Source organism: Vulpes lagopus, chromosome 13 (assembly GCF_018345385.1).
Source record: "Vulpes lagopus strain Blue_001 chromosome 13, ASM1834538v1, whole genome shotgun sequence".
In the NCBI taxonomy this organism is placed as follows: domain Eukaryota; kingdom Metazoa; phylum Chordata; class Mammalia; order Carnivora; family Canidae; genus Vulpes; species Vulpes lagopus.
In genome coordinates, this window is record NC_054836.1 from 45,366,346 (window position 1) to 45,381,326 (window position 14,981).

Sequence of the window (14,981 nt, forward strand, 5' to 3'; positions counted from 1 at the left end):
TTAATGGTAGTGGTTAGTTGCATTCTAACCCATTTGTTCTAAATTCAAGGTTATAAATATTTCTATATAGTTTTTAGCAATCTCAGAACCAGGTTCTATAAACTTCACTAATTAGAGGATTTCCCTGTTTTGTAGAGAAAAAATGAGAGGAAACACACACACAAACACACACACAGAGAATGAAAGGGGGAGAGGGGCCTTGCCTCCCACAATTCTAAGTAATGTAAGAAAATTAGCTTTTATTGAGCATTAATATGTATTATTATGTATTGGCCAAGACTCTACATATGTTAACCCATTTAATCCTCACTATATGTCTTTGAAGTAGGGGATTGAGGCAGATGCTACATGTGACCTACCCATATCTCTTCATCTCCCCACCATTCCTGAAAGCTTCTGCCTTCTGAGCATTGTGCAGCTTTTTGCCTGAGGACACTCCCTGTTTGGCAGAGGCTGTACAGCTACTGTGTTCAGTCAGTGACTGGTGGTAGTTGGTAGATTAATACCCCAGCTCCCTCATCCCTCTGACCAGGAACGTCCAAGGTATGTTATATATTACCTGCCAGATTAGTCCAACTAGGTTGGACTCCAGTTGCCTTTAGCGACAGTTGCTTGACAGCACAGTTTTTTTGTTTCTCCCCCCTTCCCAATCTTACTTTCTCACTCCCCCTGTACTTCTTGGATCAGCTCTTGGGTAAACTGTTGGCACTCACATCCTTGTCTCAGGACTATTAGTTTCACAGTCACACAGAATGTAACAGACCAGATTTGAATCTAAACTAGAGGGCTCACAAAAATGAACAACCTGACCCCATGGGGAAACATTTGACCAGGTAATCTTACTGAAGGTTTTTTTCCCCCAGTTTTTAATTAAATTCCAGTTAGTTAGCATACAGTGTAATATTAGTTTCAGGTATACAATGTAGTGATTCAGTACTTCCATATATTGCCTGGTGCTCATCACGACAAGTGCACTCCTTAATCTCCATCACCTATTTAATCCAACCCCCATTCCCCTCTCCTCTAGTAATCATTAATTTGTTCTCTATCATTAAGAGTCTGTTTCTTGATTTGCCACTCTATCCCTCCTTTTTCCCCCTTTACTCATTTGTTTTGTTTCTTAAATTCCACACATGAGTGAAATCATATGGCATTTGTCTTTCTCTGACTTGACTTATCTTGGTTAGCATCATATTCTCTAGCTCCATCTGTATTGTTGTGCGCGCACACACACACACACCACATCTTTATCCATTCAGCACTTAGTGAACACTTGAGCTATTTCAATAATTTGGCTATTGTAGAAATGCTGCTATAAACGTAGGAGTGCATGTATCCCTTTGAATTAGTAATCTTGTATTCTTTGGATAAATACCTAGTACTGCAATTGCTGGATTGTAGGGTAGTTCTATTTTTAACTTTTTGAGGAACCTCCATGCTGTTTTCCAGAATGGCTGCACCAGTTTGCATTCCCACCAACAATGTAAGAGGGTTCCCCTTTCTCCACATCCTTACCAATACCTGTTGCTTATATTCCTGATTTTAGCCATTCTGACAGGTATGAGGTGATATTTCATTGTAGCTTTGATTTGTATTGCCCTGATGAGCAGTGATGTTGAGCATCCTTTCATGTGTGTGTTGACCATCTGCATGTCTACTTTGGAAAAATGTCTATTCATGTTTTCAGATGGAAGAAGATATTTGCAAATGACGTATCTGATAAAGAGTTAGTATCCAAAATAGATAAAGAACTTATAAAACTAAACACAAAAATTAAAAAATGAACAGAAGACATGGTCATACTAAAGTTTTACTCTTCTCCAATTTGACTACTTTAACAAGGATAAGTGTAACTTATATTTTGTACTTATGTCTACCTGTGTTGGTTTCTATACTATAAAATGCTGACACATTTAATTGACTTGTAGTTTATTTCACATAGTACCGGAATGAACCCAAACTATATATCTATATATATATGTATTTTTTTTTTGCACAAAACTGTTGGGAAGTTACCTTATTATGTAGACAAGTGTAAAGACCTTCTATCTTGAATAACTTATTGACAGATAATTCTGGATATTATTCTAGGAAGGAAGCTAAAACAAAATCATTCCAAAAGTACTTTACCTGTACCTCTCTCTAAATACATTTTGTTATCTTCATCATTATACTTTTGTATACATTCTTATGCTATTACTTCTTGATTTGCCTCTTGATTTGTTATTTGAAGATAGGATTCATTCTGATTCACCTCTTTTTAACCTCACAATGTTTAGTGTAATGTCTTGTATCAGTCAGCTCTAAATAAATATTCTTAAATACATGACTATATGGACTCAAACTAGTGCTTTATTAAATGGACAAGGACATTTGAAATTAGAGTCAATATAGGGATAGACATACTATCTCATAAATAACTACTATTGAACTTTGAGATTGTGCTGTTGTATTTCTGTTATCTTAGCTTGATCACTATGAAAAATGACACTAATATTGAATGATGTGGCACTCAGTAACTTCAGATAGGATTATAGATGCCTTTTCTCCTTACTTCTTCAGAATTCTGTTTAAAAGAAAATAGAAATCTAGTATGTGGACCTTCTTGTAGCTATTTTAGATCCATTGGTGGCCTTGATGGAGAAAGAAGTAGGTACTCCCATCTTAAAATAGTGAAGCTACTGGTGGTTCTGAAAAATCCAAACTAATTAAAGGGAAGAGAAAAAAAAAAAAACAGAAAGAAAGGTATCCTGTACATCTTCACACTTAAATCAATGATTTTATGTATTTTTGGACATTTTCCCCTGAGTTCAGTCATTCTTTGTTCTTTGAGATTGTTAAAAAAAAAAAAACAACACAGCATCATCATCAGAGAAGTTAATGCCTTTACTTTGTTCATATGGTTCTTTTCTTGCCCTAGCTTTGTTAAGTTTTCCCTAAATTCCAACTATGTGGGTAGTTAGGGAGTCTGTGATCACATTTGTCTTATGATTTTATTATAGGGATGGCTGCCCCAAATATTCTAATAGTGGGTCCCTGAAACAAACAGCTATAATTCAGACTCATTAGAGTCAAGTCTGACCATTGCTGTTTTCAGGGGACATGGTGTCCTAGGACCATTCCTCGGTGTCAGTTTCAGTAGTTTATGTAGGTGCTGCTAGAGCTTTAATAGACTCTTCTGAAGATTTGATCCATCCAAACTGGCATAGATCATATGCAGTAAAATCTTATTTTATAATATGCAGATTATTTTTTTGAATCTAGAAGCTGATTTGCATTTTGGTTCTGTGAATATGTTAATTGTGACCATAAATTTTCTGGGAGAAGACCTTATATGATATTTTCTAAAGCCCAGTTAAGTAAAAGGAACCTAAGATGATCTGACAACAGTACATTGCCAGACACAATGAAATGGAAAAGAAGTGCTCTGTAGCATAGTGGTCAAGATTTGTTTTTTAATTTCATTAATTTTCTTAGGATGAAAGTAACTTTTATTTACTTAAAAAAAGCAAACAAATACACAAACATATATACCAACCTATCTAAGTAACAACCATATATTAAGGAATTGTGGTGGTTTATGATGTGATCTCAGGCTGGTCTCTGACAATATCATTTGTGTTTTCATTGACTAGTATGACAGATGTTAATTTTAAATGTAATATTAGGAAAAGGTTAAAAATTTAATTTTCCTCTGAAACTTGAAAGTTTTTTACTTTCTTCCTCCCATCTCCACCCTTTTACAAGTCTTTCATTTTTGACATGGAGCTGTGTAAAACTCTGTTCTGTCTCCTCCAAAATCTAGAGCATGGAGATATAAGGAGGAGGGCATTTAGAGCCACACAGTCCTAGATTACGTCACAGCTCCTCCTTTTAATAATTGTGTCATTTGTGGTGAAATACTTAATATCTAGAGCCTTAGTTGGAATTTGTAATGCCTATCTTCATAGGATAGTAGTAAGAATTAACCAGAATAATAATTTGTAAAATTTTCAGCTTATTTTCTAGCACATAAGACGTTTTTACTCCTCTTGCTGTTTTTTTTTTTTTTTCCCTGGGGCTATTATTCATGGAAACCGGCCCAGAAAAGATAACTTTTGAGAGAGGATTCTTACAAGTAAGAGTGATAGCACTGGACTTAAGTATATACAATTGCTAAATATGTCTCAAATCTGCAAGCATCTGACAAGGGAAATTCATTTTCTGGTTTTTAACTGATGAGAAAACCAAGACCCAGAGAACTAAAGTAATTTTCCTAGAGATAAACAGCTTGGAAGGAAAGATGCCACAATTCAGCCTGGGTCTTCTGACTTCTAAGCCAATGCACTTTTCATGATCTATGCTGCCTCTTACATGGAAATTACAAGCAAGCATAAGTCATTAGTGTGAAATGGGGAATAAGTGAAGGATGAGTGATGCGTGTTAGTCAGGCTAATGACCTCAGTGGGAAAAGTAGCATCAAACTCAGGACTCATCTTCTTGCGCCTCTGTTGTTCCCTATCTCATACTTTCAAAGAAATGATTTTATATATTTGTTTCTAGTTATTTTCAGTGGGACAATTAGTGGTAATCTACCATTGCCAGAAGCAACTTCATTATCAATTTGATTTGTCCAGTCTTAATTTTTTTTTTTCTAAGTTGCTTCTGAATACTGCATGTCAGAACCTTTTCCTGAAGCAGTCATTAGTGTTTGGCTCATTGGACATCACTGATGTTTTGTTTTGTTTTATCTTATTTTGTTTTTTTTTAGAGATTTTATTTATTTATTCATGAGAGACACACAGAGAGAGGCAGAGACATAAGCAGAGGGAGCAGCAGGCTCCCTCTGAGGAGCCTGATGTAGGACTCAATCCCAGGACCCCGGGATCAAGACCTGAGCCGAAGGCAGATGCTCAACCACTGGGCCACCCAAGTGTCCCTTTTGTTTAATTTTAAAATTGAATATGGCTAAAGGTACCTGGGTTGTTCAGTTGGTTTAGCATCTGACTTTGGCTCAGGTCATGATGTTAGGGCCCTGGGTTCAAGCCCTGTGTCAGCCCTGCAGTGGACTCTGTGCTCAATGAGGAGTCTGCCTGTCTCTCTCCCCCTCTCTCTACCCCCACTTATACTCTGTCTCTCACTCAAATAAATAAATATTTTTTTAAAAATGGATATCGCTATCCATGATCAAGTTTTATGATAGTTCAGATAGCATTGGGGTCAGATGGTAGTACAGATCAAATGCAAAATGTAAGCTTAAGAAAACAGTATCAGAGTACCTTGGTTGGAAGCAACCTTGTACTTTCTGCTTACATTGCATCTAAACTGTATGCAGGTCATTTGTCTTCTGTTTACCAAAGTTTTTAGATTGTCATCCATTAGGAAGCATCCATTAGGTGCTTCATTTTTCACAAAGCAGTGTTGATAAGCTAAGTACCCTGTTTTACTTTTGGTTGAAATGTGAATTCGACTTTTACAGCTTTTGAATCATGGCAAAGAAATAGAGAACTCCAAAAGTCCAATAAATCACTTAAGCTTAAAGTTAAAAAAGAATGATTGGGGAATGTTTCATCTTATTACTGATAGGTTAAAAAATTTAAAGCTGATTTTTTTCAAAGCTTTATTTTATAAAAACTGTTGAATATAATAATCTGAAACTTATTAAGATGTCATAGAAGCCATACAGCTTGTTGTCATTTTTTTTTTTAATCTTAAAGTTTTCTGTTTACTTTTTGGTCATTTTTTTTCTATTTTTTAATAGAATTCTAATTCCAGTATAGTTAACATACAGTGTTATATTAGTTTCAGGTGTACAATATAGTGATTCAACAGTTCTAGACATTACTCAGTGCTCATCGCTGTAAGTGTACTCTTAATCTCCTTAGCTTGGTATCATTTAAAAAATTTTTATTTTCTTGTGTTGTTGGGTCAAAGAACTATTTTGCTTTTCAGAGGTGAATAGCTCAACATCTTGAGCTCTCTACATGAGAGGAAGATTCACTGAATATAATCTATTCTTTGGAAATATCCTGAACCTAGATAAATCCTGAAAAATTCTCTTATCTTCCAAAATGTATAATTTACAAGTATAGCACTAAGTTTTATTTGTACTTGGGTTTGCCATGACCCTTCCTGTAGTTATTTTTAGCTTATCTTGGCCAACTATGAAGTGATACAATATAATACAAAGTAATAATGGTCATAAGGATCCATGGAGCTATCATAAATACCAAAGACTTCTCATTGTGAATCCTTTACATCTTTTCAAGAGGAAATTTATTCCTCTTTGATACAGTTTTATTTTTCACATAAATGAATATGATGTAAAGGTTATTTTACCTTCAGATGTATAATGTAAGACAATCTATTTCTGATAGTTTTCTTTCATCAGCTGAAACCTGGACAATGGCTACATAGTCTCCATTTATTACTTTAGACAGATCTCTTTTACCTTTCCTCTCTCCCTTCAACCTGACGGTGTGCACAGTTGGTAATGGTATTTTGTGGGTTTTCCCTCTATACTACTATGGTTAAGGATGTGGTAGTGTTTCCATTATAAACATAAACTTGCAAAAGTTTATAATAATTTGAATAAGAATTTAAAGACATTACTTTGTGCATTGGATCTCAATGGTATATTTTTATTTTCTAATAAAATATTTTCTGTTTTCTAATTTTATTTTTTTAAAGTAGGATTGAATATATGTGCCTTTTTTTTTCACTTAAGATTTCAGAGTGCCTTACCATTCATGTATGAGTGGCATGGCAAACAGCATTATTTCTGTTCTGTGGAGACCTCAGATGTAGCCTGCAGAGATTAAGTGATTTATCGAAGGGCATATAGTGAAGGGGGAGTTGAGGTGAATATTAGGTCAGAACATACTATCCTTGGGGCAGCTGTCTTTAGCTCAGTTCTTTTAATGCTTAGGTGGTCTGAGAATACTTTTCTGTTTTACTTTTTTCTTTGATTTACTTTGGTTAATAACTAGAAAATTAACTTTATGAATGTGGTCAGACTTGCTGCTTCTCACTGTTCCTCATAAACCACTTTCTTGTGCTGGCATAGTGACCATTGCAGCCTAGCAGGGCAGGTGGAGCAGAAGTCAGAAATTCAGGTGTTACTTGCTCTCTAGATAGCAAAAAGCATAGCTCAGTTGACTGACTTGAGTCAGGAGGAGAAACAGATAGGAGAGCCCAGTGCCTTGAATTTAAAAAGCTGGCTCATAGAAATGGGGCATCACACTAATAAGAGAGGCATCTGGGACCAGCACGGCATATAGCAGCCTCCACACAGGCAGGCCAAACATTAAAGCTAAGAACTGGGAAACCTTGTTGGGAGATGTGTGCCGCATGCAATGTGACATTAGAGAAGTCAAGCAGCAGGGTCACACCTGTTGGGTCCAGTTCCTTGGAGGGTGTTTGGCAGGGGCAAGACAGCCCTAATCTACCAAGGAGTGACACTGTAAATGGGCTCCCAATGTAGGGGCTCAGATAGAAAGGACTAAGACAAAAGTGAAGTTATCGCATGAGGTTGAGCCAAGACCTTGGGAACAAAGAAAAACCCTAATTATCAGTCCTAGACAAGATGAAGTAAGCACCAAAAACCTAATAAATAAATTAATTTATAATACAGGGGCTATAAAGAAGATAAAACAAAGTTAACATGTACATTTAAATTTATAAAAAAATTTTTAAAGATTTTATTTATTTGAGAGAGAGAGTGAGTAGCATGAGCCAGATTTTGGGGGGGGGGGGTGAGGGAAGGGATAGAGGGGGAGAGAGAGAAGCAGACTCTCTACTGAGGAGTCCCCTGGGGCTGGATCCCAGGACCCTGAGACCATGACCTGAGCCAAAGGCAGATACGTAACCTATTGAGCCACCCACCGAGGTGCCCCTTAAATTTATTTACTTATTTATTTACACATTGTTTATTTAACTTCCTACCTGCTATTGTTTTCTAAAAGCCACACATGGGATAGTTGGGATTTGAAAACTAAAATCAAATCAGTTCTTACCGAAGAGCACATGCTTAGTAATTTCTCCCCTTCCAGATATTTTTAGCATAGTTTTCCCAAGATTAAGATTTTCTTCCACTCTCATAATTAGAAAAGACAATATTAAAAGTATAATTGATACTTAGCTATAAAGGATAAAGATTAGGTATGTGCATGGTGTGTGGGTGTGTGTGTATATGTGTATTTCTGTGTGGATATTAAAACTGAACATTAGACTTGTTAATTTAAGAGCTATAAATAAAAGTGGTGGACTCAAACACAAAAAAAGATGGTTAAAGTAGCTTACCTTTAAGGTGCTTCTAACATACTTGAAGATTCTACATTTCCACATATTTTTGTCTCACATTTCATGAGGTAAGTATGCTACATATTTGATCAATGAATTATCACACTGTGTTTTTATTTAATAAAACTCATTTCAGAGGCTCTTCATTTGTCTCATAAACATCCCTTTTATTATCATATTTGAGTTTATTAGCAATACAGTCCTTCTAAATAATAATCCTATATTTTAGTAGTGATCATTTTGAAGTATTGACATCATGCCTCATTATATTAAAGAAATATCCATCCCAACTACCTAAACATGACATGGTTTTTTGACTTGATCAGCAAGTTGGCAGTAAGAGAGAAAATCCATAGTACTTCTATGTTAACTAAATGCCACATCTACTTAAATTATCTAATATGCTACTGTAATCTACTTATGAAAACAGTAGTTTGCTTAGACAAATAGTCTATAAAATAATAGCAACTGTTTTAATGCTGAAATGACCACAGAGCACACAAATGCCAAATTACATACGAAGGGTATTTCCTTCTTATGCTCCAGAGTTCTTTGTCAGTGGTTCCAAAAGCAACTTGAAAATATGTTCTCTCTGATAACACTTGGTTTACTATTTTGTCTTAAATCCATTACCTTGAAATACAAATTCAGTTTTAGATATTAGGCTAGTTTTAGATAATAGATTTGGATAGTTGTACAGAGAGGTCTTTGTAGTAACTAATGCTTTATTATTCTTTAGTGGTTTGGGGTAGGAGGCTGTGTTTTCACAGTCTTTGACATCTCTTGAAAGGATTTTCAAGATCATTGTCAAGTAATTAATTTGTATCCTAATTTTCCCAGTGGTATATATAATGGGTCAGTAGAGTAAAAACACCTAATTTTGGCAATTAGTGGGAAGTTCTCCAGTGGACGTATATAGAGTCTGCACTTAAGTCTAATGAACCAACTGCATAAGCCCAGAAAGAAGACATGTGGCAAATATGGAAAAGGTCTAGAGTTTAGTTGTCTGATTGCTCATTGTGAATCAAGAGTTGATGCAGCTGCCAAGAGATCAATGGCAACAGAGGCCAGGCTGGTAGGGAGAATCCCAGTAAATGGGAAGGATGGTGGTATCCTACCCTGCACTCCCAACCCCAGCTTGGTGTCTTGGGGGTCAGTTTGGGGTTCTCTAGTTAGCCGTATACATTTTTAAGTGTTTAAAATTGGAGCTCATTCAAATACAATGGTCAGGACAGAGAAAAAAACTTGAAACCATGTTTATAGAGGGAAGAACTGGAGGAATTGAGGCCATTTATTCTGAAGGAGAGGGTACGGAATTATTGTCTTCACAGATATAAAGGGCTATCATGTAGAAGAGAGATTAGATTTATTGTGCATGGCTCTAGAGGATAGACTCAGGGCCAATGGGGCAGATTTTGGCTCACTATAAGAATAGCTTTCTCCTGGTTACACATGTCCCTGAGAGAAGTGAACTACCTCCAAAAGTAATTTTGGGCTAGGAAGATGACCATGCCTAGGCAGATGGTTGCTATTGTATTGTATTGTATTGTATTGTCCTAGGAAAATCCCAGAAAACCGGACTAGAGATCTCCAAAGTCCTCCCAAGTCGAATGTCCTAGTTGTGTGTCTTACCATCTCTCTGTCCAGCTAATACATTTCTTGGACCCCTCTGTTTAGCAAGCATGTGTTAGCAGTGCAGAGAACTCCAGGCACTCTTGTGGAGAAACCAAACCAGCCAGCCACCACAGCACAGGGTGAGGACTAACCTAATCCAGTTTGCATATTTGAAAAGTGGCTTAGCTGATAAGGTTGAGAGGATGGAGTGGTGCTAACCGTAGGCTTCCCACGGGTTCCTTCTGAGTCTCAGGTTTTTCATCTTTTATATAAGGGGCCTGGACTATTCTGTAGCATTCTATGTAAATAAATTCATTCAGTGTCTTCCTTTATAGTTTCATTTTGATTGTCAGGCCTGTGGTACCGTAGGTTTTACCAAACCTCTGGGTACAAATGGAGTCACACTGTCACAATACCCAGATTTCACTCAGGCTTGCCTGTTGTGCTTCTTAGGACCTCCAGGCCCCTATAAAAACCTTACCCAGCTATCTCTTGGAACCCCTGAAAATGCCCAATGGGAGCTCCTGAGTTGACCCCTCTGGCTTCTTGCTCTGTTGTTATCTGAACCCACCTGCGGGTGGTGCCTCTTCTGGCCAGTCCTGGTGGCCTGTTCCTAGGATTGTAGCCTTCGTGTTGCTAAGGTGACACTGCACTTCTCCAGGTCTTCACTGTAGCGCAGCCATACTATTCCCAGCAAAAGTGGGGTCAATGGCCCACTTCCTCACTTTGTGTCATTTTTCTGTCACCTCGGCAGTGAAGTGGGACTAAATGGGCTTATGTCTCACAGAATTTCTCTTGAAATAAGCTCCTCTGCAACCTCAAGGCTGTGGGACCAGTAGCTGAGAGAAACACCAGCATTTTCTCTTCATTACAGTTTCCCCCCAAGATCTCCAAAGTTCCTCCCTGTGCTGGCCAATTCTTCAGCAGAAAGATAAGGCAAAATGAACTATAATCCTGGCAGCTTCAGGATCCCAATCATCAAATATATCTATACCTGAGATTATTATTATTACTGTTATTTATGACTTATGTCTGGCACAGGGTTAAATTATTTTCATATATCATCTCTATCACCCCAGCTTCTGGAGCTGCAGACTCTTATTATCATCATTTGCAGATAAGGATGAGGCTAACAGGAATTAAGTAACTTGCTTAAAGTCAAACAGCTGACAGAGCTAGAATTCAAAACCAGACTGATATGAAATATTCCAGAAACCAAATTCTCAACAGGCCTCCAACACTTGGACATCAACACTCAATCTTATAACCTAGTTAACAGTAGAGTGCCTTCTTTGCTCATTTGTTATCTTTGCATAAATTCAAAATTGGTTTTTGCATCCAGGGCTGGGAAGAAACAGTGGATGCTGCCATTTCCCACCTCTTGAAGACTTGCCTATCAAAGAGTTCAAAGGAGCAGGCTTTGAACCTTAGCAGCCAGCTGAATATACCCAAAGACACAAGTCGACTGAAGAAACATATCACCCTGCTCTGTGATAGATTAGCCAAAGGAGGACGTCTCTGCTTAAGTACAGATGCAACAGCTCCGCAGATCATGGTCATGCCAGGTGAGAGCTTTGTCCATGCTCCCTAAACATGACTATTTTTCCCAAATTAAAGGAATATGCCTGAGGTTGTATTTGGGGTTTACATTTCATATTAAAGTGATGATAGCTAAGAAAATTGCTTTCACATTTCCCCTCAGACATCCCAGGGTAACCACTTGGATAAATATTCTTGGGGTATTTGCTCATTAGACATTTCTAGAATGGCATGTCTTTTTTTCTTCCCTCACTCTAAATATATGATCCATCTTAAATATATGATCCATTTTGTTTTGCTTCTAACCAATAAAAAATGAATTAGAGAATAGGACTATTTCTAAGGAAAAGTTTTACTAAATGTGGTCTTGCAATACTGTATTTCATAAATGTAAATAGCATAATACAAGCAGCTAATATAATCCAGATGAGTGAGTCCCATCCCTTCTGTTGTTTGCTTGGATTGTGGTCATCAGTATAAGGGGATCGTGGGGAGAAGAGACAAAGAAAAAGACTGGCATCAGGAGATGTGAACAAGCTGCAGAGACCTGGAACCTACAGGCCAAGGTAGAGAGAGATCCAGCTTGCCCTAACATGAGCAGACAGTGATGACAGTTGGCATCCAGGTCAGCCCTTTCCATGGTCAGAGGGGCTAAGCAATCAGTGGTGCTGCACTTGAGTCCCTTGTAGGCAGCAGCTCCTATGTCCGGCTTCCTTTGTAATGTTTGTCTTTATGGCAACAACAAGGAATATGAAGTAAATGCATTAATTCAGTGCAACAGTTGTAGTATCTATTTCCTCTAAAGCAAGGACCATGGTATGAGAAGTGCTGTGGTTTTCTCTTCTTCCTTCTTACATGTCTTGTATGCCCCTCCCTGCCATGCTGATGCTCTTCCTCTTGCTTCCTTTTCCCCTCAATCAGCATTCCTAGAAGTAAAAAGGAATGCAAGCAAAAACTTAAAAAGATAAACACGGAGACAGCATAGCATAATTTAATAAGGACAGACTCTGGAGGCAGACAGACTAGTGTTCAGGGCCTGCCTTTATCCCTTACTGCTTATGTGACCCTGGATGTGCTGGTTAACTTTCCAGAGTCTTAGTTTTTTTTTTCTTAGTTTCTTTTTCCAGAATCTTTTGAAAGTAGGTATAATGATGCCTTCCTTGTCATTGGGTCCTTAGATGTTTGTAAAGCACTTAGCACAGTGCTTGGGATAGAGACACACTCAACAAATAAAACTGTAATTCTTACCATTGCTATAGATATACGTAAACTTGTAAATTTGGGGGTGGGAAAATAGCTGGTTTGGAGTCATGGGTTACTATAGTCAATGATTTGAAATCTTTTTTACCTTATTTATATGTGGATAGAATCTAACTTTTATTCCAAAAGAATATTTCTAATGTCAGAATAGAAAAATGTCTTTCCATATAGAAATAGTTCTAATATAGTTTGTATTAATTTAGGCCCTCTTTACCTTGCCCTTGTTAACATCTTCCTGACTGGTCCTTTGGCTTCTATTCATCTGTCTTCTGTCCCCTATTACAGGATTATTTTTGTAAGAAATAAATATTTAGGCTTCATGAGATAGTAAATAAAAAATATTTACTATGATCAGCACTCAGTACATGGCTCTCCTTCCTTCTTTGCCAATTGGAAAAACAAAGGAGGATTGAGGGAAAAGGACAGGTATATAAAAAAGAAAACTTAAGAAAGAGATGGGATCTGTCTCCTGACTGGCTGACATACCATGAGTCCAGGCCTTGGCAGCCCTGCCTTTTGTTCTCTACCTCCCTGCTGGAGCCTCTTTGAGAATAGCCAGTGACAATGCTGTGAGCAAAAACCTTGATACCTGGAGAGAACATATGCTCCCTCAGTCACACTTACTGATTTTGAAACTTTTGTCATTTGTCAAATAACGAGGTTTAGAAGTAGCTTGAAGACCATGTCCATATAAACCCTCAATGCAAAATTTTTTAATGTGTGGAAGGAAGGGGCAGAGGAAAGCTAGGTCTATGCCTCTCATGCTTAAGTCTAGTTGAGGTCAGTCCACTGCAGGGGATTGAGGCTTTGTTCATCTGTGCTGCACCATCATGGTCTTCATTGCTGCTACTTATCCACAACTTAGTTTTTGACTCTGGTTGAATAACTTTCTGTCCCACTTGCTTTGATCTAATCATGCTCATGAGTTTTATTTTTTTTATTTTTTTTGCTCATGAGTTTTAAAAAATTGTTCAATCAGTACCCTCTGTCATTAACATGCTCCATTATTGCTAATAATACCTTTATAACCTAGAATTCAAATCTTTTGACACACTTATTTATGTACTTAGCACGTTTCTGAAGTAGAAGAAACATGTAGAATTATTGCTTTATTTTATAAACAGAAAACAGATTTAGGAAAAGCTAGGTATCTTGCCCAGAATTACATAATTCTCAGAAAGTTTCAGTCTAGAATCCAAATCTAGCCCACTGTGCTTCCCTCTAGACCACACAGACCATAGTGGTACAAATACATTTCCAGGTTGAGCTTTTTCCTGCATAAGCTGTTCTTGATCTGGCCTTCTTTTTGCTTAAATTAGTCTAGCAGTGTGGGAGAAAAAGGGGAGAAAGAGTTTCACACAGTGTCTTTTCTTTGCTATGAGGAATATGTTAAAGATTTATCTTTGTTCTGTGCTTCATTTTTATTATCTTCGTAGGTGCCATGAGCCCATCATCATAGAGATAATAAGAAATACTGTGTTATTTCTGCTTCAAGACAGTAATTGTACAATTTACAGTGTTAGTATAGTTGTAATAGTTGTTTCAGAATACATGAAGGCAAGGTGGCATATTAGAAAGGAGTAGGTTACTGAATGCATAAGCATACGAGGCATTTTTTCACAGACATGATCTTTTTTTAAAAGCTGGGCAAGAACTCAGAAATCATCTGGTTCACCTCCCTCACTTAACAGCTGATGTAACTGAGGCCTAGGAAGATGAAGTGACTTAGTGGTTGGTATTACAAGGCAGGAGTGTGTGTCATTTTACCATGTTCCCTATTAAATGGCAGATGGATAAACATCTCAGAATAAAAAACCCTTGGTCTTTTCTAGCCTCATGACTTTATGAGCCCGGCACCTTGGATGTGCCCTTTCTTAGCTCCAGTAAAGGCCATGATGACAACATCCTCCCTGGCATCCAGAGTTTGAAAATCTTTCCCACTAGAAATTACCTTATGGACTTTTTGCCTCACATTTCTCCTGTTTGCCTTTATCAACTTTCAGATGCCCTATCAAGATTTAGCCCACCATTTTCTGGGCATATGTCTTTTTAAATTATTATAATAGAACCATTAAACTTAATGTGTCTTCTACCTATAGCTCTGGTATTCATACTTTTTTCTGCTGGGGAATATTGAACTTTTATCAAATGTCTTTTTTTAAATCTCAGCTATATGTATCCCCTTAGAGCAAGACTAGGGTAGTGTGTTAAAAAAAATCAGAATGTGAACGCCTTTAGTGGCCTTGCTGGCTTTCTTATACATGTTTGTTACCTACTTCTCCCCTGCA

The 14,981-nt window shown here is 37.4% G+C and overlaps 1 protein-coding gene across 13 annotated transcripts in view; it reads left to right on the top strand.

Moving 5' to 3' along the window:
* The window catches only part of BBS9 (Bardet-Biedl syndrome 9), a 444,745-nt gene that overhangs the window by 367,104 nt on the left and 62,660 nt on the right, over window positions 1-14,981 (top strand). For 12 of the 13 annotated variants that reach the window (XR_005983466.1, XM_041727738.1, XM_041727737.1 and 9 more), the window contains one exon: window positions 11,237-11,459. The exons of the other annotated variant lie outside the window; for it this stretch is intronic. Coding sequence is in view for 11 of the 12 variants with exons in the window: in XM_041727738.1 (XP_041583672.1) it covers window positions 11,237-11,459 (223 nt within the window). In the remaining variant the exon portion in view is untranslated. The remainder of the gene's footprint in view (window positions 1-11,236; window positions 11,460-14,981) is intronic. 13 annotated transcript variants of the gene reach the window in all.